At 41.4% G+C, this 23,861-nt stretch overlaps 1 protein-coding gene and 1 long non-coding RNA gene across 2 annotated transcripts in view; both read left to right on the top strand.

The window, feature by feature from the left end:
- Positions 1 to 200: 200 nt before the first annotated feature.
- Positions 201 to 23,861, top strand: part of PAWR (pro-apoptotic WT1 regulator) — an 85,390-nt gene continuing 61,729 nt past the window's right edge. The window contains exons 1-2 of the mRNA XM_080605008.1: positions 201 to 748; positions 924 to 1,577. Of these exons, the coding sequence (XP_080461134.1) occupies positions 1,086 to 1,577 (492 nt within the window). The 5' untranslated portion in view covers positions 201 to 748; positions 924 to 1,085. The remainder of the gene's footprint in view (positions 749 to 923; positions 1,578 to 23,861) is intronic.
- LOC308200045 lies at positions 1,584 to 9,611 on the top strand. Its single transcript, XR_013955191.1, has 2 exons — positions 1,584 to 8,318; positions 9,315 to 9,611. It is a non-coding gene; the product is annotated as an uncharacterized lncRNA (long non-coding RNA).

Raw genomic sequence — 23,861 nt, 5'->3', positions numbered from 1 at the left:
TCCCTGAGGCATTGCCCACCACTGCAGGCTGCAAGGCTTGAGCAGGAACGGGGATGAAGAAGCCTGCTATGTGCGCTGTAGGGCACAGGCAGCCTCCCACAGACACGTGGGACCCCGTTTTGCCAGGAATTTTTAACCTGTATCTATAGCATCTGTACCGTTTCTGAAAAAAAAAAAAAGAAACCGAAACCGTTTCAGAAGTTTACACTCTAAACTCGTAAGGACTTTTATTAACCACACGGCCGGGCTCAGCATTACACCTCAAAGTCGGAAAAAAAGCGATGAGCAACCGCGAGACGTGCTGCCGGCTGGGCACGGCCGGGCTGCCCGCGCCCCTGCACCTTGCTCCGGACCTGCGGGGAGGGAGGGAAGCGCCAGCCCCGTCCTTCACTCCCCGGCACGCGAGGCAGGACGAGGCGCACGCACGGCGACAGCGGCGACTTCCAGGCGCAGCCCGGACCGAGCGTCCCGCGGGCGGCTCCCGGGCGGCTTTCACAGCCCCGGCCCGACGGCCGCGGCCCCGGGGGAGCCCCGCGCAGGTGCCGGCGCCCCTCGGGTACCGTGCCGGCAGCTCCCGGCCCTGCCCTGCCCGGGCTTTGGCCGAGGGGAGGGGAAGGGGGAGCCGGGGCCGCCCCGGGGCCGCGCCTTCCGGGCCGGCGGGAGGCGGTGCCGCTCACCTGGGGCCGGCAGCGAGCGAGGCACCGAGCGAGGCACGGAGCCGCGGCCCCGCCGGGCGGCAGGGAGGGAGGTGAGCGCCGGGCGGCTCCGCTCCCGGCAGCCAGGGAGGGAGGCAGGGAGGGCGTCGGGGCCGGCGGAGGGCGAGGGGGGCCCGGGGGGAGCCGCCCCCGGCGGCCGGGGCGGGAGGCAGGGCGAGGACGGGCTGGCAGCGGGACGCCTGACGGCCCCCCTTTTGTTCCCCGCAGGGTGTTCGCCGTCCGCCGAGCCTCCCTCCCCGCCCCCGTCTCGCCCGCCCCGCCGGGCCCCTCTCGTCGGCGGGCGGCGGCAGAGCCGCCTCGGGGCGGGCGGCGGCGGAGGTGCAGCCGGGGCGCTGCCGCCACCACCACCGAGCCGACCCCGCCGGGAACATGGCGACCGGCGGCTACCGGGGCGCCGGGGGCAGCACCACGGACTTTCTGGAGGAGTGGAAAGCCAAGCGGGAGAAGATGCGGGCCAAGCAGGCGCCGCCGCCGCCGGCACCGGGGGCGGCCGCCGTGAGCGAGCCCAGACCCACGGGGGTCGCCGCCCCGGCCGAGCCCGGCGGCGGCAGCTGCCTGCCCCCCGCCGCCCCGCCGGACCGCCCGGCGCCCCCCGCCGGCGGGGCCCTCAACTGCCTGGGCCTGGGCCGGGCCGCCCCCGCCAAGGAGCCGCCGCCGCCGCCGGGCCTCGCCGGGGGCCGGGGCGCTGAGCCCGCCGCCGCCTCCACCGCCGTGCCGGGCTCCCCCGAGGGCGAGGAGAAGCCGGCGGGCAAGGGCAAGGGCTCGGGGCCCAGCGCCAGGAAGGGGAAGGGGCAGATCGAGAAGAGGAAGCTGCGGGAGAAGCGCAGGTCGACAGGTGTGGTGAACATCCCGGCCGCCGAGGTGAGCGCGGGGCCCGCCGAGTCCACGCGGCCGGCCCCCATCCCCTCCCCTCATCCCTGATCCCTGCCCTGCGTTTCTTCCTTGAGCCGCTGCTGGGGCCGCTGGAAGTCCGAAGGGAGACGCGTGCCCTCTAACAGCGCCGTCAGAGCGAAGGAAAGCGGGTTTGTGGGCGCTGAGTAGATGTTCAGGTGTAAACAGCGCTCGGTTTGGAGCCCGAAAGAATTTCCTGCGCTGGAAAAAATGTGGTGGTTGAAAGAGCATTTTTTTTTCTTGAAGGCAGAGGAAGATATTTTTATCAGCCAACACCACTGTCCTCTGTGGTTTGCTACTAGTATAAAAATCTGGCATTGATTTATAATACTCCTAGAGGAATTCAGAAGAATGATAACTAGGTCTTTAGCTTTTTTCTTTTTTTTTTTTTTCAGTTAATAAGAAAAGCCACAGGAAACTTTAAACAAAGCTGTGTTTTACTCTCCAGTTTTGCATTAATGCTGATTATCTATCTCTCTGTAGAAAGCATTTCTATTATCTGTTCTTCTGTTACAGATGGCTAAAATGGTAATAAAAAGTTCTCTTTCTAGAGCAGCAGGAGGAGAAGGAATCCTGTTTGCCATACCTGCAGTCATTAACACTTTCTTTTTGATACCATAAACGCGTTCAGAGCAGACACTTTCACACAGGACGGTATCAGAAGGCAGGGAATGCCTTTTAGGAGCTGTACAGGTCTTTTAGAATCGCATTTTTTAGGGGCTGGTCCTGCACTTGATCAGACTCTTTACTTGAACAGTCTCTACCTTGAGATAAAATGTTTTGGTGTGGGTCTTGAATATTACTGCTTTGGAAAGTAAGGGGCACAAGCAAGTTCTTTAATCCTCTGGTTTTAGAGCCTGCACCCCTCCTGGACTGCCTTTGGTTGGTTTTGTATGTTCCCCCCTCAGTCTGCCCCCATGCTCCTGTATGGACTCTTAAAAAATGCTGTGCCTTTATTTCCCCAGGTAAGGTGGTGCCAGTTCAGTTAATACTGGCTTTGTACATTGCAGCAAGCGTTCATCGTAAAACATCTTACTTGAGGGGCCTCTGCCGTACCCCCTACCCACAGTCTTCCGCCACCCCCCCTCGAGGCTGGTGTTCTGCTTCTTTGAACTGGTTTTCTGAACTTGTGTTCTTGTGGCTTTTGGTGGTGTGGTTTGGGGTTTGCTGGTGGTTGGATTTCTTGTTTGTTTGTTGTTTTTTTTTTTCTTTGTTTTAAATATTACTCAAAATATTCTTTGCTTTCCAGGAACACACACTCCTTGCTCAGCAAATGTTAGGTTCTTTGTCAATTTGCAAGTGTAACCTGCTGCATTGCTAAGGGTGGTTTATTTATTACGGTTGAGGTATTTAGGTGTTGAGAAGCAAGCTCTCACCCATTCACATCCTGTTGAGGGCCTGCTCGTTTTTCTGAGTGTCACCATGTGCTGGCATTTCTTGCAACCCTCTCATCTTTGTACTGCTTCCTTCTGAAAGTAGCAATTAGCATCACCTTACCTTTCTAAGGTCAGATTTTTATAAACGCAGATAACTGTTGTACGAGGTGTTTCTGGGGAGACTTGTTGTAAAGCGATGCATTCTGGCTGGCATGTATTTATACAAAACTACTTCTTTCCAGCATTTCACATTTCTTAAATGTTTTTAATCATTACCACTTGCATTCCAAAGAATTATTTAACTAGGGAGCACTAGATCATTCCTGATGGTGGACAGCTTCAAAAACTGTGTCCAGTGTCAAATGTGAGTAACTACTTACTAATGAATGTTTTACAGAGTATTTACTTGTGCTGTCTTTCTGTTTATTCATGAGGAAATGCTTTAAAGCACTGATTCAATACGCTCAGCTTAAGTTCTCTTGACTCTCTGTGACTATGAAGCTGAACTCGGACCAAAGAAGGCTGCTGCTGTGTAGATGATGGCTTGTAGACTGAACTGGCTTGCTCTTACAACACTCCAGTTACTTGTCGTCCTTCTTTAGATGCTAGGCTTAGCTTCACTGTGCTGTGTGGTGATTTGGTAGTAGTATACACTGAATTTAATCGCTCACACCATGCAGAGCTTCAAGTGCTGTGCTTTAGAACTGCTTTTTGGAAGATGTTCTTTTAGAGCCTTATTGGCTGTTCTGTTGTCTTAGCTTTCAAGGAAACAGTCTCTCTAGAACAGCATTGTTGTTGTATGATCAGCATGGCACTGCAACGGGGAATGGCGAGAAAGAGGAGATTCTGGTACTCTGAAATGAGACCAGGTAACTGGCTACAGAATGCACCTGCAGAAGATACATAATGCCCAGGAGCTTCTTGGCCCAAAAGAGAATATGAAAACAGTTTTCATCACCAAAGAAACAGGATGTAATTTCAGTTCTAATGCTGTTGGAAAATGTAGTATTATGAAGTGGTGGAATAAGGAAAGTTCGGGTTGTCTCGTTTATGTTGAAGTGGTCATGAAAAATGTTAGCAGATCGTTATTTGTTAATGATTAATTTCTTTTCTGTTCAATAGGAAGGGAATGGAGCTAGGTCTTAAACAGTACTGTCTTAAAAGTACAGTCTTAAAAGTATTTTGTATTTAAGTGATTGGAGGCCAGAAACCAAAGGGGAGGCCGTGGAAACGAATGGTGACAGGTTGGGTGTAGTGGCGAGGCTTTGTGTTTAGAGGCCGTCGTGGTGGAATTAAAGGTTGGTTTATATCTTCGCAGCACTAATGCTTATCTGGGTACAGATGCCTTTTGAAAATGGCTGCTGAAATGCTTGCAGCTTTGTTACTTTTCAGCGTTTTTAAAGTAGTGTCTTGATAGCGTGTTGAATCTTAGTCGTTTAATTTCACTCTGAGTAGTGTTAAGCGCTGTGGGATTTGGGCTTTGTTGCCTTGCAACAGGTTGTGAAAGGTAACTAAGTTGTATCTAATTATCATCACTCCTTAAGTTTACTTTAGTTTATTTTTTTAAGTATTAAGCTTTCCAGCCCACCCCACAGCTATCTGTTAGAAAGCATTTTTTCGGTCTGTAGATACTCACTTGATGCAGGTGTTAAGTTTACTCATACCATTTCCCCACTTGGAGCTGTGCTTGCATCTGTCCAAGAAACACACAGAGTTCCTATCGTGCTACGCTGACGGTGCTCTGCGAAGACCCACAAGGATGATGAGAGCCGTGTTTCGTGTTGTTAAAGCAGTTCTCCTGTCCTGCTCCAAGCAAAACAAGCTGCGCTGGTGAAAGTGCAGCTTTACTTTTGTAACTGTTTACACTGGAGGATTCTGCTGGCAAAGCTGCGCTCGTAAGCTTTTTCTGAACCCCAACCAGCAGAATAACAGCAGTTGTCGTGGTTACCTTTTTAGAGAGGTATATGTAGAGTCAAAGTCTTGGTTGATCCAGGAGGGAGGATAGCTGGTTTTGCTGTAACGTGCTTATGGACAGAGTTTACATTTCACCTGACCAGCTGGAAGTCCTCTAAATTCACATGTGTTCTTCAGCTAATAACAGCGTGATGAATGATTTAAAAAGGTGTAAAGAACTCAGATCTGTGTATTTTGCACATGAAGCTGCCATACGCGAGACACAACAGTCTCCTGACCTTTCTGTGGAAAATCCTAATAGCCTAAAGGTAGCGTAACAGGTAAAAACGTGGGCTCTGCATAGGATGTGCAGCCGATCTGTCCATCCGTTGTCGTCTCACCAGCAGCCCGAAGGGTTTGCCTTCTTGCAACCACGCCGGTGGCCCGCTGCCTTTCTCCCTGGAAGGGACTGCGTGCGTGGTGCTTGGTGGGTGTCGTACTGAACGGCAGCGTTGCCAGCAGAGGGATGAGCTCTGCCTGTGGGGAAAGAAAGGGTTCCTGCTACCAGAAGCCAGCGTGCTGCGATGAGTAGCTGACAGAAGGCTGCTGCGTTCCAGTTGGAAAAACCTAAGGAAACTTTAAATGCCAAATGTGTCAAGCGTAGCAATTACCGTGTAAGTTGTGAAGCAACTGAAACGTTCTCTGAATGGCTGGAAACTCGAGAGAAGAGTGGAGCCCGGTGTTGGCGATTGGATTCTCTTGGGCGGAAGTCTCCCTTCAGCAGAGTCTTTCCCAGCAATTCCCTACCTGAGGACTAAGGTAACTGAAGGAGCAGTTCTAGCCTTCTCTTCCTGTTAATGGGAAAGCAGCTTTGCGTTGTCCAGTGACTCTGAGCGTTTTCTTGTAAAACAACTTGCTTCTCTTTGCTTATGTTGGAAGACAAGTGTCTCAAAAAGAGATGTTCAAGAAAATCCTGGGAGGTTGAACAAAACCTATTTTTGACCACTGATACCCTTGCCATCGGTGCAGAGGTGTTAGTATTATGACAGAAGTTTAAAATATATTTATTTGTCCTGGATGACCTTTGACAGCATGTTAGGCCATCCTCCTGCTTGCTTTGTCAGTGAGCACATGTTTTTTACTACTTTCTATTTATGGTTCCTCCTTCAAGTGTGTCAGGGTAAAAGAAGTGATAGAAGCATTCTCAGGTTCTGATAAGGGATTTTATCACAATTACTTACATTCAGTCTGCTTCGTTGTTGATACCTTTGTGAATTCTCATTTTGACTTAGCCTCTGGGCAACCTATGCAAAGGGCATTTTCTTTTTCCACCTCTTTTCAGTACTTAAGCTTCTATTACTGCTTTTATTTTTTCTGCTTCTGTTGTTGTTTGTTTGTATATGTTCAAAGGCATGTTTTAATGCCCTGACACTTACATAGGTAAGCTTGTGTGCTCAGTTAAGTCACATCATAGATGCAGAAACCTGGGAGGTTTTCACTTCCAGTACCCTTGCAGCAGCTTCCAAGTCACTGCATGCACACCTTCCAAATCTATGGTGTCTAGGCACTAGATCAGCTCTGTTTTGGAACAAGGCTGGGCAGTGCAATAGTTTTCCAGCTGAAAATATACATGCAGATAGTGTAATTTCTCTTCAAGAGGTGATAGGGATAATTTCATCCTTGCTGTTTTCATAGACAGTCAGATTGCAGTCCAGTATCTACGGCTGGAATTTGCAGCACTCAACCAGCAAATACTGACTCTTTTATGCATGTAGCTCTATCCAGTGCCAGTTCCTGCTGGAATAGGAAAGAGTGGTGGAAAAGAATCAGAACCCACCAATTTCCCCTCTGATTCTCTTGACTTTGCATTTATCTCGTAAGTGCAATTTTGGGAAGGTTGGTTTTTAAAATGATCTTTTAATAACGAGGTGCGTTTGGAAAACATTATTGTAGTTAGCTTTTTCACTCTCCTGTTTTTGGGATGAATCATTTGAAATGATACCGTTATTAGGTGGAAAATAAACACAGAGTAAGTAAAGTATTTCCTCCTCTATTGAGTACTGAATTGTACAGAAAGTAAGAAAAGTATTTAGCTTAGCTTGTAATTGGTGGTTGAAGGCTTCTTAATGTTCTGCCTTGCCAGTTACTGCCTTTTCTTGCTGGCCTGTCATATAGCCAGTTACCCTAAATAAGTGTAGATGTTGGTTGGCTGAAGATAAATATTCCTTCGTGTTGTTTTTAGGTTATTTCTCTAGTACTTAAGGGTGAAATGTTGTCTGTCCCATCATTGTTTGTTCGTAAAGCCTAATTATATGACAAGATACATCTGGAGCAACAAAAATGTAATTGTGGGGCGAAGAGAGGATACAGGCTCTCAGCTGTGCATTTGTCCACTTCTGCCCTGAAGTAAACATAGGAAGCATCTTGCTCTGCACTGTAAACGGGGTGACTTCAGCCTCACTGAAAATCACAGGCAGGGAAGCGTCGATGTGATCAATTACTGCACTGAAGTGAGCACGCTGCTAAGTATTACTAAAAATGACTTACCTGACAAATTTACAAATGCTTTAGGTATCTTTTCTGTAATAAGTAATTGCTCTGAAAACACACAATTGTTGTTTTGTAAAAAAATATCTTGATCTAACCTCGAATTGGAGATGCTTTGCTTTATTGATAGGTTGATGGTCTCCTACAAAGCAAAAAGAAGCTGCTTTTTCCTTGACTTTTGGCAACTAGTGGCTCGGACATAAATGCAAAAATAATAACTTCAAGTTCATTTCAAGAGATTTAGACTTGTATCCTAAATGTGAGCAATAAGATAATGAGGTTAGACTATAGCTGAAACCTCCCCTCATGACAAGAGACAAGTATGGACAACCTGTCTCGAGTCTGATCAGTAGATTTAATGTTGAGGTCTGTGTGAACAGCAGGTGTGCCTTCCGGCCTCTCCACCACTCCACCCCAGTTTGATACCGACCGCAAACCTGCTTGCAGTACCTTCCATCCCGTTGTTGAGGTTAATAGCCACGTTGTATGCTGTTGGCCCTGGTACCAACCCCTGAACTGGCTGCCAGCTCAAGGTCATAGTACTGCCAGCCTTCTCAGCCCGAAGATGCAGCCAATTTTCCACCACCTACAGTGCACTTATGGGGCCCACATTAAACCAGTTTGGCTTTAAGGATACTATTGGGAGCCCAGCTCAGAGGCCTTTCTTCACGCTATGTATTAGAAGGAAACTTTGAAGGTTTCTGGAATTGCTGGTGCAGAAAACCATTATATGAGAGCTGCTGACACTAATGCAGCTGAATTGTTACAATTGTCTGTCTGAGAGAAATTCCTTAGGATTTTCTCATTTCTTATTGGTAGTGGAAGTGCTGCACAATTTTTACTTTCCTTCTAGGGAGCAGGACTGAAAAAAAGGCAGTTTGAAAGATGGCAAGAGGTCAGTCTGTCCTGTTCTTTTACTTAATGTATTGTCTCAGGTACATGAAGCTACTAATACTTTGGAAGAGTAATATTTAAAAAGATTTACTTTGGAAAAACTTACAATAGTTTGATATTTAATTGTTTAAGGAACAATATTTTAATCCCCTAAAATTGAGAGTAGTCTAATGCAGCTATGCTGAATGATGAAAAATGAGTTGGTGTTTGGCTTCATTCCCAAGGAGGATCACCTTTGCTATCTTATCTCTCTTAAATATCTCAGTATTTAAAAGGGTATTCCAATGGTAATGGGATTAAATAGCAATCTCGAGTATTTGCATAGTGTTTTCTAAAGTAAGTTGTAATATTCATGTAGCTGTGGAGGAAATAATAGCTTAGTATTATAAGCAAATCATGAAGACTGCAACAATGAAAGGCTAAATGAGCACTCCAGAGTTCTGAAACCTCATTGTTTGCATTTGTCATGTTTTCAAAATCCCTTTGTGACTTTGGGGACCATGGTTCATCCCACATCTGAATATTTGGAGCTAATTGCTGAGAGGCTTATTTATTTAACACATTTAGAAGGAGATATCTGGAATAAATTAACTTACAATATATTTTGTATTTCATAAACTTAGAATTTTGAGTTCCTTTTATACTAGAAGGAACAAATTATAGATGATGCACGTTTTAGATTTGTATACTTTGACTACTTCTAGTGAAACTATGCTGATTGTAGTTTTTAATTTCCAAAGCTATAAGTAAATTAGTCTAAATGTATTTTTCTACTGTAGGTTCAGGAGACTGAAAAATATTGTGCCCCCCCAAAAAAGGTGGTGGTATTTTTAATAGAGTGAGAGACTTCTGTCTGAACTGAGAAGTGTGATTTGTTTGTGATTTATGGCTTCATAACTATATATATATATATTTGTAAGAACTATTTACGTGACTTTTTTCAGTACTTTTCATTAATTAAAAAAAAATACAACCCTTGTTCGACTGTGTTTCACAGATGTGACTTATGTGAGGATACAGAAGAGTGAGAACAATGAATGGATTTCAGCAGTCATTTATAAACCACCAGAAGTCTTGTGAATTATTTTGTTACTTCTCCAGTTATTATTTTCCTTTCCAGCAGCCTTTTCATGCTTTGAATGTACTACATCCCGGATGTGTTACTTTCAAAAGAAGCAAGCTAAAAAAAACAAACCAACAAACAGCTTCCAAAACAAATAACCCCTTACCTCCCATGCCAGACAAGCAAAAAAAGCCCACTGTAGCCCCCCACCCCTAAAGAAAATCCACCTCTTGACTATTATGCTCAGCAGACTGTCTTACCCTGTTCCAGTTTTGCTTTACGCAACTTGAATATTCATTCTTCTTCAATCTGAGTTTGAGCAGATCTTTTTTTGTGTCCCTTTATATTCTGACAGGATTTTTTTTTGATTATTTTTGTTTATTTTCTGTATACCCAGTAAGAGCTGGTGGGAAATGACCTCTGCTTGTCAAAAGGAATCTAAAACAATTCCCCTCCCATCTCTAAGTAAAATACAATAATATGAATTGATGCAAAATATTTGTTTGCACAAATGTAACATTTCTTACTTCATTGCATCTTTAAAATTTACATGTTTTCTAAATTCTCTTATAGCTCTAAGCGTAAAGGGGACTTATGGAAAGGTCACTGTTAAGTGCTCAGTTCCACACAGCTTTGAGCTGATTCCTTAATATTATCTTCACAATATGTGGTTTGCATCCATTACATACATGTGAACATTTTATTGTGAATGTTTTTCTCTGCTATATTTCTTTTAAGTTGGAGTTCTATATTTAAAGACTCTTCAAGTGAAAGACCGTAGGTGGATGACTATTTCCCGTGCTTTACAAGGTCATGGGAAATTAAAATAAAAACCACAACCCCAGTGTTTTGTTTCAGGATTTTAATGTGTTTGATCTGCTTGCATGTTGCTTGGAAGGGCTCGATGGGATATTTAGGTCTCTCAATCCAGGCCTGCAAATGCCATACGCAGCTCTGTTGTGTAGTCTTAACCGTGTAATCCTTACGTCATTTTAAAAGTAACTTTTATTTTGCCTTACATAAGAACGTAATCCTGGTTGAAGGTACACTTCAAAAACAAAAACACACCAAACAAAAATGCCTCAGTGAAACACAGTAACATGTCAACAGCACGCTTTGCCTATCTCAACGCTCATCTGTCTTCAAACACAAACGTGGAGTGGGTATGTGCTAGGCACAGGCTTTGCACAGGAGCTGTTATGCAGTCCTTCATCAGCACTGATTTTCTTGATCTGAAGCCTCTGTACGTAACATTTTGAACCTCTCTAAGTCAGAGAGTCTGTAGCAGCTGAGAGACTTGGAGGAGCACGGTTTGGGGCAGCACTGAGTGCTCTCTGTGTGTAGGCCTTGGATCTAAGCGTCACTGAGGTGGGAAGGAACCTCAGGAGGGCTTTAGCCTGACCTGGTTGCACAGGGCTTAATCCAGTCAGGTCTTGAAAACCTCCAAGGATGAAAAGGGCACAGCCTCTTTGGGCAGCCCTTCTAATATCTGACTGTCCTTGGGTTTTCTGTTCTGTTTGGTGAGGGCCTCTCTTGTTTCGATTTATATCCATTGCCTCTCATTCTCCTGCATGGGTCAAGCCTGGCTCTCTACTTGCTGGCTGCCTGAGATGGATGGAAAAAAAAGATGCTTTTTTATTTTTTTTCTTTGGCAGGGCAACAACCTAGGCCTGCTTTACTCAGCAGAAGTAACAGGTGCTAATAGGATTTGAGGCACAGAGGCAGGATAGCCAGGCAGAATGATGGCAGTATTCAGATATGGAAAAGGTATTATGGAATAACTGCTGTTTAGCTCTATATACGGCAGCTAAGCCAAATTCATTGACCACCAGAGAAACCAGAACGATAGGCAGGAGCAACTGGGATTTCTCCTCTTTCACCATTCCTCTTCTCAGCCCTCTCTAACCTTTTTAATTGTTTTTGAAAATAAATGGAATCAAGGAAAGCTGTGCTTGTCCTACCCATCTGCTGCAGAAACTGGTGTGTATTTTATGAATTAAGCACCATGCAATATGTAGTTCAGTGTCTGTAAGCACATGGGTTCACATAAGTGACACCTACGGTCATCTGGACCAACCTCTTCCTGCCGCATGCCTATAAGGTTCATTTAATCACGTTGCGAAGCTCTAGCTTGATTCTTTCAGTACACTGTAAGAAAATAAGTCTAAATATAGTTGGACTGGCGAAGGAGCCACACAGCTCAACGTTCTGCTCCTACAATGGCCATAAACAGACATGCAGTAAGGAAAAATAATGTGGAAATCTTATCACGTATTTCCTGTGAATTAATTTTCTAGCCTCTTGACAGTTTTCAGCTTGAATACCTTCAGCATCGGATGAAGGTTTTTAAGTAGACAGAAATCCTCTTCCAAGTACTTTTCAGTCTTAACTTGAATGTATGTTAAATATTAGCATACAGTAAATCATTGGGTAAGGAGGTCCATGTTTCTAGCAACTTTTACTTATGATGAACCACCTTTTTATGATTATTATTTTGCCCCCCCCCAGCCCACAAAACCCAGCGTGGTATCTGTTAGCCTCATTTCATGATCCCTCCTCACTAGTTATTTCTGTGGCAAGGCTGTTGTAATGCTTAAGAGGCTTCCTATTTTTTGCTCCTTCATTGAGGAAGGTGATCCATCTGATGCTCTGCCAAAATTTTAGATTGGTTTAAGTCACTACGGAACTGTACCTAAAGATGAGTTTTTCTCTGCAGATCAGTTCACATGCACCCCATGTTTCCTTACAGACTTCTGCTTTTGCAAGTATTCCTCCCAAAAGATTTAGCAGTTTTTTGAGATACAGGACCTCACTCTCCTACCACTTGGATGAGAAGTTCAGGATCCTCATCATACAGGTTCTTGTACAGACTTCTCCAACCAGCTCCTTTATCAGCATTAGTCCTTCTGAAATAAGTATCTTATTAAAGACCTTCTTTAAAAAGGAAAGCTAATTATCTTGCTGGCTGTATCTGCTTGTGGTGGTTCAGTACAAAACTCTAATGTCCTCTTTGGTTACCAAAATACAACCTCTTATTGCTTTAGTAATTTGGATAAGAAGTCTGTGTACTAAAACATTTGGAAGTATTCAGGTTCTACCAGATAAACAGATTGACTTTTAAAATGTTGACATCTGTTTTCCTTGTATATTTTACCTTTTCATTTCTATGTTCTATTCTGGCGAGAGCAAGGGAAAATTGACCTGAGTGTTGCAGATTGCTGTTGGATTTTATTGTTTTGCTTGTAAGTAAAAAAAAAAAAAAAAATAATAATAAAATTGTGGAGTATAGAAACCGAGGCTCCTGTGTTTACAAATTGTGTGTGTATAAATGCTACATAAGAACCTAGTTCCTAATGATTGAAGTTGTAGCAAAATAAACAAATTAAATATTCATTCTTGAATGGGTCATTAATTTAAAATAGCCTCTTAATTGTTTACATAGTGCTTCTTGTCTTGTTTTACTGCCTTCTTCAAGCCAGCAGCACCAACGGAAACTAAGCTGACCTACATCTTTTATAGTTGGAAAGGGTGGAGAAGTTGTTGATATTGAATGCTATGGTAGGTGGTAGCAAATAAGAAATTTGATATTCGCAGTTTTTTCTTCCTTCTCTACAGTGTTTGGGTATGTATTTGCCCACCTAGGTCCTTTTTTCAGATTAATAACCAGAAAGCTGTTATGCTGAAGCTGAATTAATATTTTTCTTAACAAAGTAGTTTTTTCTTCCCCTTTTTTAGAACATTTGGTTTTCTGACCAGAAATACAAAACTTTTTGATTTGATATGCTTTTCCTGTGTTTAAAAAGTAAATATATCCAATATATTCTTTTCAGCTGATGAAAAAAATGACCTTTATTGCACAGTTCAGGAGCTAATTGATGTTCTGGTAGCCCAAAGCAGATTATTAAACAGGCCTAACTTAAAGAAGCTCTTAAAACATCAGTATGCTGTGAGTAGTCATTTAGAAAGAGCTCTAAGGACACTAATTTAGTCTGATAAATTCTTCCAAGGTGCAATTTACAGTTCAGTTGATGATGTGAAGTATAATCTCAGTTTCTTCCATAAAAACACTTCTTTGTCTTTGCAGGTTAAATTAGGAATTACTTATTATTGATTGATTAAGCAATGCTTTGCCAATCCAGAACTGTGCTAGTGCCTTATTAATCTTAGTTTTTAAAAATCTTTTAGATAGTTGTTTTGAGTTTGGCTACACATCTGCTTGTCGTCTGTGTCCCAGGGTGTCAATAAGAAGTTGGGATACAGGATGTGTATTTTTTTTTTCACTTGTGCTGATGTGGCTTATCAAATTCTGTGTAATAAATCCAGTCTGAAATAATGCCATGACCTCAATCTTCAGGCTCTTCGTGAAGCTGATACCTACCAGAGTTGCCTCTAGAACAGAAAGTCAAAAACTTGTCTTCCTCTTATTTTCTTAGGTGTTGAAGGCTTTTATGTAAACAGTCATGTAATTTCTTGCATACTTACGTTAAAAGTTTTCCGTGAAGTCTGTTTTGAATGAAGATCTGTACATTTTGGAACATGGGAGGTGGTATTGAACCTGGAAGTGCTTGGTCCTGCTGCGGATTGCTTTTTAGACTTGGCACTAAGCAGGTTGCTTAGCCTCTGTGGTTAGATCATCTGCTGTGCAGCCAGGGTTAGAGTTACCTTTTTCTCCTCTCTTATAAAAGCTCTTAGATCTGTATATGGAAAGGTGCTGTGTAAGTTGAACTACTACCTCCAAGATGAAAGGTTTAGTTTTTAATGTGTGTATGACATTGTCATTTCAATTAGACCAAAGCTACAGACATAAAAAAATTTATAGAATGTGCAGAGAGATTTTGCAGAGAAGTCCTTTGGGTCCATCCATTAAGAAAAAAAAAGTGAAGCTGTTGAATTGAGATGTTCTACACTAGCATTTGATGCCAAAAACCTCCTTAAAAAACAAACAAACAAAAAAAAACCCCACCACAACACATACCCATTTCTGATACAGAATGCTGTGTTGAGTTTAATGGGTGTTTGGCAATTTCATTATTAGTTTGCACACTTGTAATTTTTGTTCATGAAGTTTGAGCAGACCACATGGCTTCTGATCTGGGGGAAGATGAGACAGAACCATCGGACAGTCAGACGTGATAAGGTGTTACACAACTGGATGTTGGGGAGGCTTGGGACAAGTATTGCTGAAAGTCTTGACTGTAAGATGTGACATGAATGAGGCGTAGTCACGTTTCTTTCACAAAGTTATTAAATGCTCTTAGTAAATGCAGAAATGTGATAAATTGTCAGGTTTGGGAATCTACAGCTGGATGTTTAAGTAGCATGTATTTGATGTGCTAAGTACTCTAACAAAGCATTCCAGTGAAGTGTACTGAGACTGGGCGTTTTGAGCATACTTGACAATTAAATCATATATAGGGGCCTGCATTCAGACATTTCTGGATAATGGCATAGCTAGAGTCCTAACATATCTGTGAAAGAATTTCCTATTCAGCCTATTTCTCTACTCTTTTCATTTGTTACTAATCAAAAGAATTGGGGAAAAAAAAAAAGTCCTTAATCTCACTTAATGAACTCCTGTGGCTAGAAAGACAGAAACCCTCAAGGTAATTCTTCGTCAAAAGGGAGGTAAACTAAAAATGAAGAAAATTTATACAGTAAGTACACATAAACTTGTAATCTGATGAAGATGATGTGCAATGTAATTATCTTTCATGAAATACTGGCACCTCAGGCAGCTAACTTTTATAGCAAAATGTAGCACTTACTTTTAGCCAGAGGCAGAAACCCATTATCTGACAGTTTTCAGCCATTGTGTATAGTCTAAAACATAAATGGGTGTTTTAATATAATCCCACTTTGTGGGTTTGCTTCTTTCAATTAAAAAAAATTAGGCTCGTCAGATGTCAGATCAGTTTTTGTCAAACTTACCCAGAGGCTATTTGAACGCAGGTGTTGCTAAGCAGCTCAACACTAGAAACCACTTCTCATAGCATGTTACATTTTTTATAAGGTGAAAGGATGTTTGCAAATCAAAGCAGAAGAAATTAGAAATGGGTATGTTAATGTATTTTTGCATGCATGAAATGTTCCTTGCTACCACTCCACTACCCATTTGATTCTTCATGAATTTCTTTGTGTTCTGTTTATTTAGAAAGATTTGGAGGTTTATTTGTGTGTTTGCATGTTGTAAAGCTTTCAGCACTTGCTGTTAGCTGGCTCACAGAGACTGGAAACTGAGATCTGAAGCCTGAATTCTCGATGTGGTAAGCTTTCAGTTAATTGTCTGTTCCACTATGATAAGGGTAGAGATCCGTATGGCTTTTTATAAGCTGGTACAGTTTTTTAGTTTAGGTTGAGGATTGTTGTTCTGCTTTGAGATCCCACTTGGGTCGATCTGGGATCACTGTGACAGTGTGCATGCACTGCTGAACTTGGGGCTGCTAAATCTCACTGACCTAGCCTGGCTCCATCTAGAAGCCCTGGGAAATGGGGATGTGGAAATGTGATGCAGTGGTGTTCAAGCAAACTCTCAGACCTTGGGATGCCAGCATTGCTTCCCACTTCCAAGAGTGTTTAGTGGGCTTGCCATTATGTTGCATAAATGTAACTAAGTTCTTAAATCAGGGCATATTTTTCATTGATTCATGTTGCTGAGGAAATAAGCCCTTCCACAAGCTTCATTTTGGAATAAATGGTATTAGAAAGAATTGACTTTGTAGCACTTTGGCAGAATAAAATGGTGAAGATTTATCTGAAAATGTGATTCTGTCCATTTGAAATATGCCAGTAAAAATCTTCAACTTTATATTTTAAAAAACTAGATGTATTGAAATTGTAGCAAATAACAAAGAAGGCTAAACTGAAGAGTAAATTCAAGATGTCGTTATCTCTTAATACGTTACAGAACTTCAGCAGAGATCACAGCAGCATCTTTAAGAATGTTCTGACATTTAGCAAAAGTGGATGATGAGGACCGATAGGTAACTGTAGTATGAAAAATAAATGAAAATATACAGCTCCGGTCTTGCCAATATCAGTATTAAAATAACAACTTTAGGACATTAACACTGCAAATATATTCTTAAAAAGCAGGTAGTTTTTAGTCATCAACACAGAAGTAGACTAACGAAAGCACTAATGAAATCTGAGAGGAGTATCTGACAGGAGAATCGTGAAATGCATTTGCTAATTAGCCTTGCATTCATAGCAAAGACTGAAGTTTCTCCTCTTTAAATTAGGCTCAGTTCTCAGATGTCTCAAATATCATACAGGGATCTTCTAGTTAATGAAAGCTCAAAATACCTGTTGCTTATTTGACTTCTTTTGGATGATGCTGAAGGAAAGGGTGATTCTTCACCTAGACACAGTTACAGAAATTGCACAGGAGTAGCTTGTGTACCACCTTAAAGAGATTGCCATCAAAGATGCAGCCTTATATCTACACTTCAGCCTGGCCCGTGCTTTTCTGCCTCTCCTTATGTTCATAAACTATTTTTAAGACATGACGCTGGCTCATCTTAATAGATGCCTGGCTGTAAGAAGTGAGCTGAGAGGGAAAGGTACTGGTGGGGGAACCCAATGGGCCGAGAGTGGCCTGGTGGGGTGTGAAGCGGCCTGTCTGGGCTCAAAAGCCCAAGGGATTCGGTGGTAGGCCGCAGGTGTTTGTGCGCCGAGACAGGGACCTGCCTCTGAAATCTGCTCTGCACCTAGGCTGGGACCAAAATAAGTGCGGGTGGTTTGCTTGGGAAGGGTCTTGGCTTTGAGTCACCTGCAGGTGCAAGGAAGGGCACGTTTTCTCTGCTATAGGCAATTCTTCTGAAAAAAGGCTGTAAATAATACATTCTGTCTGTTCCTTGATACAGGGGAAACTTGTTTTAAAAGAGTTTTTGTAGTTTACGTTGTAGTTATGGAAATCCGTACCTTAAAACAAATTGCTTTGAGAAAATTATACATTTTATAGCCAGTGTTTACGTGAGTCGGCAGCTGTCGGTAGAGATTGATTTGAAAAGTGCAACTGTAAGTGGAAGTTTCTTGAAAACAAAATTATTCACCTTATTTTTCACTTTTTACTTTTCAATGCTTAATTCAAATTGTAGGTGTCGCACATCATGTCTATAAGAGGACATTCTCTTAATCAGTTGTAACTGCGGGCTTTATTTAACAAGAAAAATCTCAAAATGGCATGTTCAGTCATGCTGTAACTGCGTGACAAACAAAATGCCTGAAGCCGCTAGAGATAACAGCAAACGGGGACTACCTCCTAGCAAAGAGACCCTGGCTCATTAAACAGCCATGTTCATCCCTTGTCTTCCAGCCCTTTCTTTTCTTTCTTTCCTCAAAATTCTGGCACTGCAGTGCACCGGCACTAGCATGCACTAGTAATTAAAAGGAGAAAGGATGTGAAGCCTATATGCCCAAACAAGTTCACTTGAGGTAAAAATATGTAGAACTTCTCTCACTGATAGTTGAGAAGATTTAATTTGTAGTGAATCTTTTTTTTTTTTCTTTTTTTTTCCCCCCAAAATAGAAAAAAAGGGAAAGAAGGGGGGGAGGGAGGAATAGAGAAAAACTCATTTAAATTGCAGCTAACGAGCTCCTAATATCCATGTTGTTTGTGTGTGTATGTGTATAGTGAAGAGAGAATGAGGGTGGATAAAAAACCAAAATAATCTTAGAGATTCTATTTTAAAACTTAATTCTTAAAGGGGAAAGAAAAAGATAGGGGAAACTGTATGTGTCTTTGCTCACCTTCATTTAGAGCAAATAGATTTTGTTTTTGTGGAACTGTTTTGTTTTTTTTTAATATTATTTCTGATTTGTCTCGTAATCTGTTTGTCTTTCTGTAAGTAATTTTGTTTTTCTGTAAGTAATTTGTTTCTGACTAAATTTTTAATAGCCTGTTAATGACCATGTCTATTTCTGTAATCCATGTATGATTTACTGTTGTTCATTCTCTACCCACAGTATGTAGTTTAATTAAATAAGGCTGATTGTTTCATTAGTATGGTAGCCATTTAATTCCTAAATTCATCATGACTTTTAAATGTATACTTCTTGGAATTTATTCCTTATTTATTGCTTTAGGCCCTCATTCTTAGTGTGAGTTTGTAATGTTTATGCAGAACTATGCTTGTTAGGGGAATTTAATAAAAATTACCTTTTGAAGTTTTAATGGGTTGGGTTTTTTTTTAAAGACTGTGAGCTGGAAACTTTAAAATAAAACATCCTTTCAGACTGTGAATGCATATTGCATGCCTTGGACTTTTTTTTTGTCTCCAGGTATGTCTGAGGTAGAGCAAAGGTCAAATGTTAACCATCTCCTCAAGTTACGTTTCAGATTAAGAAGACATGAATGTCAGGAATTCGCAGGATTGAGTTTAGTGAGGCCAGTAATGTCAAGGTATTAGCTGAAAATGCGAAGAGGGGGGAGAAGGGAATGTGGCAAGAGGGAGGGGGATATTTTGGAGGTATTTAAATGTGTTTCACTCAGAGCAGGCAATGCGTAATGAGGGATCACAGACCTAGAAGTGTGTATGTGGTGAAATTGTGTGTGTGCGTAGATTTTTTCTTCTAAAGAAACTATTATTGTTTGGGGAAATGTTTTGATTTTGTACTAAAACATTTGCTGTTGTTTGGTTTTTGTTGCTCTTATTTTTGCTCAAATGTTTTAACACCTTTGAAAGTCTGCAAAATAAATAGGTGGAGCTGTAATCAAGAATGTTTAGTATTTTTTTTTAATTGGGAAGCTTCTCAAGAATGTGCTTATTTTCTGCTTAAATGCATTTGCTGCTTATAATTTTAATGAGTTTATAGATGAGTGCATTACTTTCAAGACCAATCCTCTTCAAAAGATGGAACCGTCCTTGAAAGGTGGATTTATTTCTAAGAGCTTTGTAAAAAGCCATTTATCTCCAAAGGGTCTTTTTATTGTTCAGATCATAATCCTCTCCTTTAAATATTTCATCTATCAGTCAGAATGTTTTATACACAGCAGTTGGATTGCATCCCTTGATTTTTAGGGAACATTGGACTAGAAGATAGCGCTATGGCTGAGTCAGTTTTTGCTGCAACATGGCTAGACGTCTGCTGCTGCCATCAGCACGAACAGCAGTCCAACACGAACTTGTCAGGAATTCAGTCCCCGTGGTTATGTTATGTGTAAACTTGCTTATGTCATTGGTATGTCATCAGCAACAAAACCTGGACAAAGGATAACTGAGGAAGGAATGATTCCCACTCACCTGTTTTGAAGCATTTAGCAGGAAGGAGAGCTGCATAGCCCCTTGATAGTAAGTAGTGAAGGGGAAGGTGCTGTGAAGCTTACAGATCAACTGCACTCACTGTGCTGCACCTGCTGGTAGAGTCCTGTAACGTAAATTGGTGTGCCACTTCCAGATGTTAGTGTTTGCTAGGATGTTTAAGTACAGCTTGTTTTGAGGACCAGAGGACCAGATAAAATGAAAATACACTGATCTGTGTGCCTTTTTTTCCTTGAGCTTGATTTGAAGGCAGCCTCTATTCCCAAGACAGGCTTTTACCAGTTTTATGTTGATGTGATTTGCCCAAAAACTTTTGTTATTTTGGTCTTTAGTTCTTAACTTTGATAAAAATATTCGATATCTGTTAATTTCTGGCATAGATCTGACTTTGTTAATCCCACTGCTCACTCTAGTTATTAACTGCAGGTGTATTTGTTTTAAACAAACAGCCCTTTCCTATCTAAGTGGGCTTTTGGGAAAATCATCTTGAGAATAAGCTTGAGAAGTTACAGAATCACAGAATCATCTAGGTTGGAAGAGGCGTGCAAGATCACCTAGTCCAATCTCTGACCTAGCACTAACAAGTCCTCCACTAAACCATATCACTAAGCTTTACATCTAAACGTCTTTTAAAGACCTCCAGGGATGGTGACTCAATCACTTCCCTGGGCAAGACCTCCAGGGAGGTTACTTTTTAATGAAAAGTACTTTCATTACTTTTTTTTACTTTTTTTTTTACATTTCATTACTTTTTAATGAAAATAAAGTTTGCGTCATATGCCTTGTTGTATACCAAACCATTGTGAAAAATACCTTACTTACTTTACTGGAGATAGGTATGTTTGGACTTAATTAACCAATGTGTTTTGTAGACAAGTATGAATCAATTTCATTAAATTCAATAGAATTCATATTTGTATTGCCATTATTTTTCTCATATTTCATCACAAGTCCTTGCTCAGGATCCTCCAAAAGCATGCCTTTCAAAATTGGGTAAAAATGAGTTTGAAATCATTATGGCCGTGTGTTGTTCAGTTATGGCAGTTGGACTCTATTATACATACAGTGTATCTCTTCAGATGGTCTTCATTGGTGTTATTTTCAGTGACATGTGAAACAAATTGTTAAAAGCTTCGCCCGTATGTCCCTTCTTGCTAAGATAAAGGTGTGGGAGGGAAGTCATGTTAAAAGTAATCTGCTGTGGTCATTTTTCCTCTAGAGCTTTTAACTCATGTATTCATTTCTTGTTTTCCATAAATTGGAGAAGTTGTGACTTGTCTGTGTGTGTGTGTATGTATATATACGTATGTAGCCAGAAGAGTAGGAGTTGGAATAGTCAAAGCGTTAAAAAAAAAAAAGAAACAAAGCACTCAGATAGGGCAGCTCACTCTTCAGAGGCTTATTTATAAAGCAGATTTTACAGGAAGAAGCATACATCTATTTGGGTTAAGTGTGTTGTCACCAATCCATCTTTCTCCTTCTCCTGATGAATAATAGCCTATCAACTTGCTGTGTCCAAAACAGAAACTTCGGCTTTTAAAAGCTTTTCCTTTGAGTGTTTTAGAGCTTTCCTGCTTATTCTTCTTAAAATATACGTCTGATTACATTTGCTTTTATTTTATTTTTCCCAATTTTGTTGTTTCTGCATTTTTGGATACATTTTCGGATTTGTGCCCGAATCCTTCTTTGCACAGAGATTTGATTCACAAAAGATTTTGCCTGAATTGTCTTAAGGAGGAAGTATTAATCTATAATGTTGCCCAAATGTGAGAAAAAGCCAATCCAACCATCAGATTTCCAGGTTGGGGTGGGGAGGGAATAGCAGGGAATAAATCAAGAAAACCCCACTGACTCAGTAAATGCATAGAAATGTTGGCTGAAAGAGGCTTTTGGAAGTCTCAGAATATTACTTTCACCGTTGCTAGATCAGGTCAGCCATGGCTTTGTCTGGCTGAGACTTGAAAACTTCTAAGGATGGAGGTTCCACCATCTCTCTGAGTAGCCTGGCCCAGTGCTGTACTGCTGCCCTTCACTGAGATGTTGATCCTGGTGCCCAGCTGATGTGTTTTGTGGCCGTTGTCCATCTGCTGCCTCCAGCAGCCTGCCTCCATCGTCTTTGTAACTAACCTTCATGCAGTTCTCTAGGTTGCTATTGCATTGCTCCTTGTCTTCCTCGTCAACAACTAAACCAACTCATCTTCCTCAACCTCTCCTCCCAGGCCATGTGCTCGTGCTCTGTAGACCCTCTCTAGTTTCTTCTCCTGTTCACTTGGGTCTCTCATTTCAGAAATGGCTCTGATTTTGTACACTAATCATCTTTTAGTGTGAGTAAGGGGAGTATAAAGTACCTCATTTTTGCTCTTTCTCCTCACCCTTATTGTCAGTGAGCAGAAGCATATCTGAGAGAAGTTTAATTTTGTTGTTTCTCCTTCGTAAAGTAACCAGTAATTGGAAGCATAACAGAGAAAATGTTTTGTTAAGGGAAATGAAACAAAGAAAATTACATTGAAACAAAGGTGATTTACCAGCTGTTAGTTAAAAGTTTGCATTTTTCTCAGGTACTTTTATTTTTCTCCAGATCTTTCTGGTTCCTAGGGAACTCAATTAATTTAGCTGTTCTTCCAATGGTGGAATCAAAGTGGATCGAGAAAGGATATGTACAACACAGTAATTCTAAGTAGGAAATATTTTTTAGGTTGTTCTTCATTTTTGTAACTGAAGCATTTTTATTGCTAACAGAACCAAAAGTATTTCTAGTAACAAAAATAGTCAATGTTTATTTGGATAGATATGTATTCACATATTTCTGGTATTTTAAAGACTTCTGCTATTGCTTGCAGGAGCCATCTAGGAGACTCATAATCTTAGTGAATTATGGAATGCAAATACAAATATATCTATTCTCCAGTTATAGATAGCTGATATTTCAATTTGAATGTGAAACAGCATTAACTGTTTCCTCTGACCAGTAAAAAAAATTATTAATTTCTCAGGTCTATCGTAGCATCTTAATCGTTCTGATTGTGCTTGTCCTGGTAAAAGTTATTTGCCTTCTTTGTGCTAATAAGGGAAAAAAAAAAAAGAAAAAAGACATGCTCCATAATTCAGGGAAGAACATTTTCTTTCTTGAAAGTTTTAAGAAGAGTTTAGAGATAATATGGACTGCATAGTGTTATTTTTAGAGGGCGGTTCTGAAAGTCAAATGGCGCTGCTGTTTGTGAAGCATCACTAAGCCTGGTGTTTCCAAGAATGGTTTTATTTCTTTGGTTTCCTCTCAGAAAGCCAAATTTTAAGTAATGTGTCCAAAGAAATTATTTTGTCTTCTTTTTAGCTTCCTGTAATGGACAACATGAATCCTCAAGTATGTGCTTCCTGGTGGTGAAGTTCTCCTCTGCTCAGAAGTTGAAAAAACCCTCCATCTTTTGATTCTGAATTGACTCTTTAGTCATGTTGATATTAAACTTTTGCTTGGGCAATACAAAAAGGAGATCTGTTCATGCTTCGTTAATAGGAATGATGTGGAATGACATGCTCCTATATGAGTGTTTGATCTTTGCTTAGTGGTGGAGCCGAAAAGCAACTTGGGGAAAGTTCACAAAGCCATTTTGTCATCCTAGGACTTGCCAATATTATATTTTTATTTATCACTAAAACGTGTGCTAGGGAATGAGAGCTGGCTATTGAGGTGCCTAAAAGTTATTTTTCTTTGACAGTTTGAGAGAGTTTCTCCCTCAAGTTGGCACTAGTCTTCCACTAGTGAATATCTGAATTGCTGGTCTGTGCATAACTGTGCTTACAGTGATTCAACATTTGTGGAGGGGATTAGCCTTGGTAGTAGTGTTCAATAATAATGGTAGGGTAGCCATAAAATCCATATGATATGGTCTCATTTGCAAGTAATGCTAAATGAGTTGTTCCCCCCTCCCCTGCCCCCACCTCCTTTTCTTTCTTTATGACTTGTATGTAAGAAGAGTTGTTTGATTTTTAACTACTTTGCTATTAAACTAAAGGTCATGTGAGAATCCACAGGAATCGGCCAGTTTCCAAGAATGTGACTCCTGAAAGATGGTCTGCGCTAACACGCTGCTCCCGTAGCCATGGTGTGCTGTGTGCCTGGGTAAATTAGAGCGCAGCTTATTCATCCTCCTGCTCCATCGCAGGAGCTGCATTTTGCATACCCACTACTCTTTATTCTTCAAACTTCATTAATAGTTTCGGTGCA

This window comes from Anser brachyrhynchus (assembly GCF_964034855.1).
Source record: "Anser brachyrhynchus genome assembly, chromosome: 1".
NCBI lineage: Eukaryota > Metazoa > Chordata > Aves > Anseriformes > Anatidae > Anser > Anser brachyrhynchus.
This window is presented reverse-complemented; position numbering and strand designations above follow the sequence as displayed.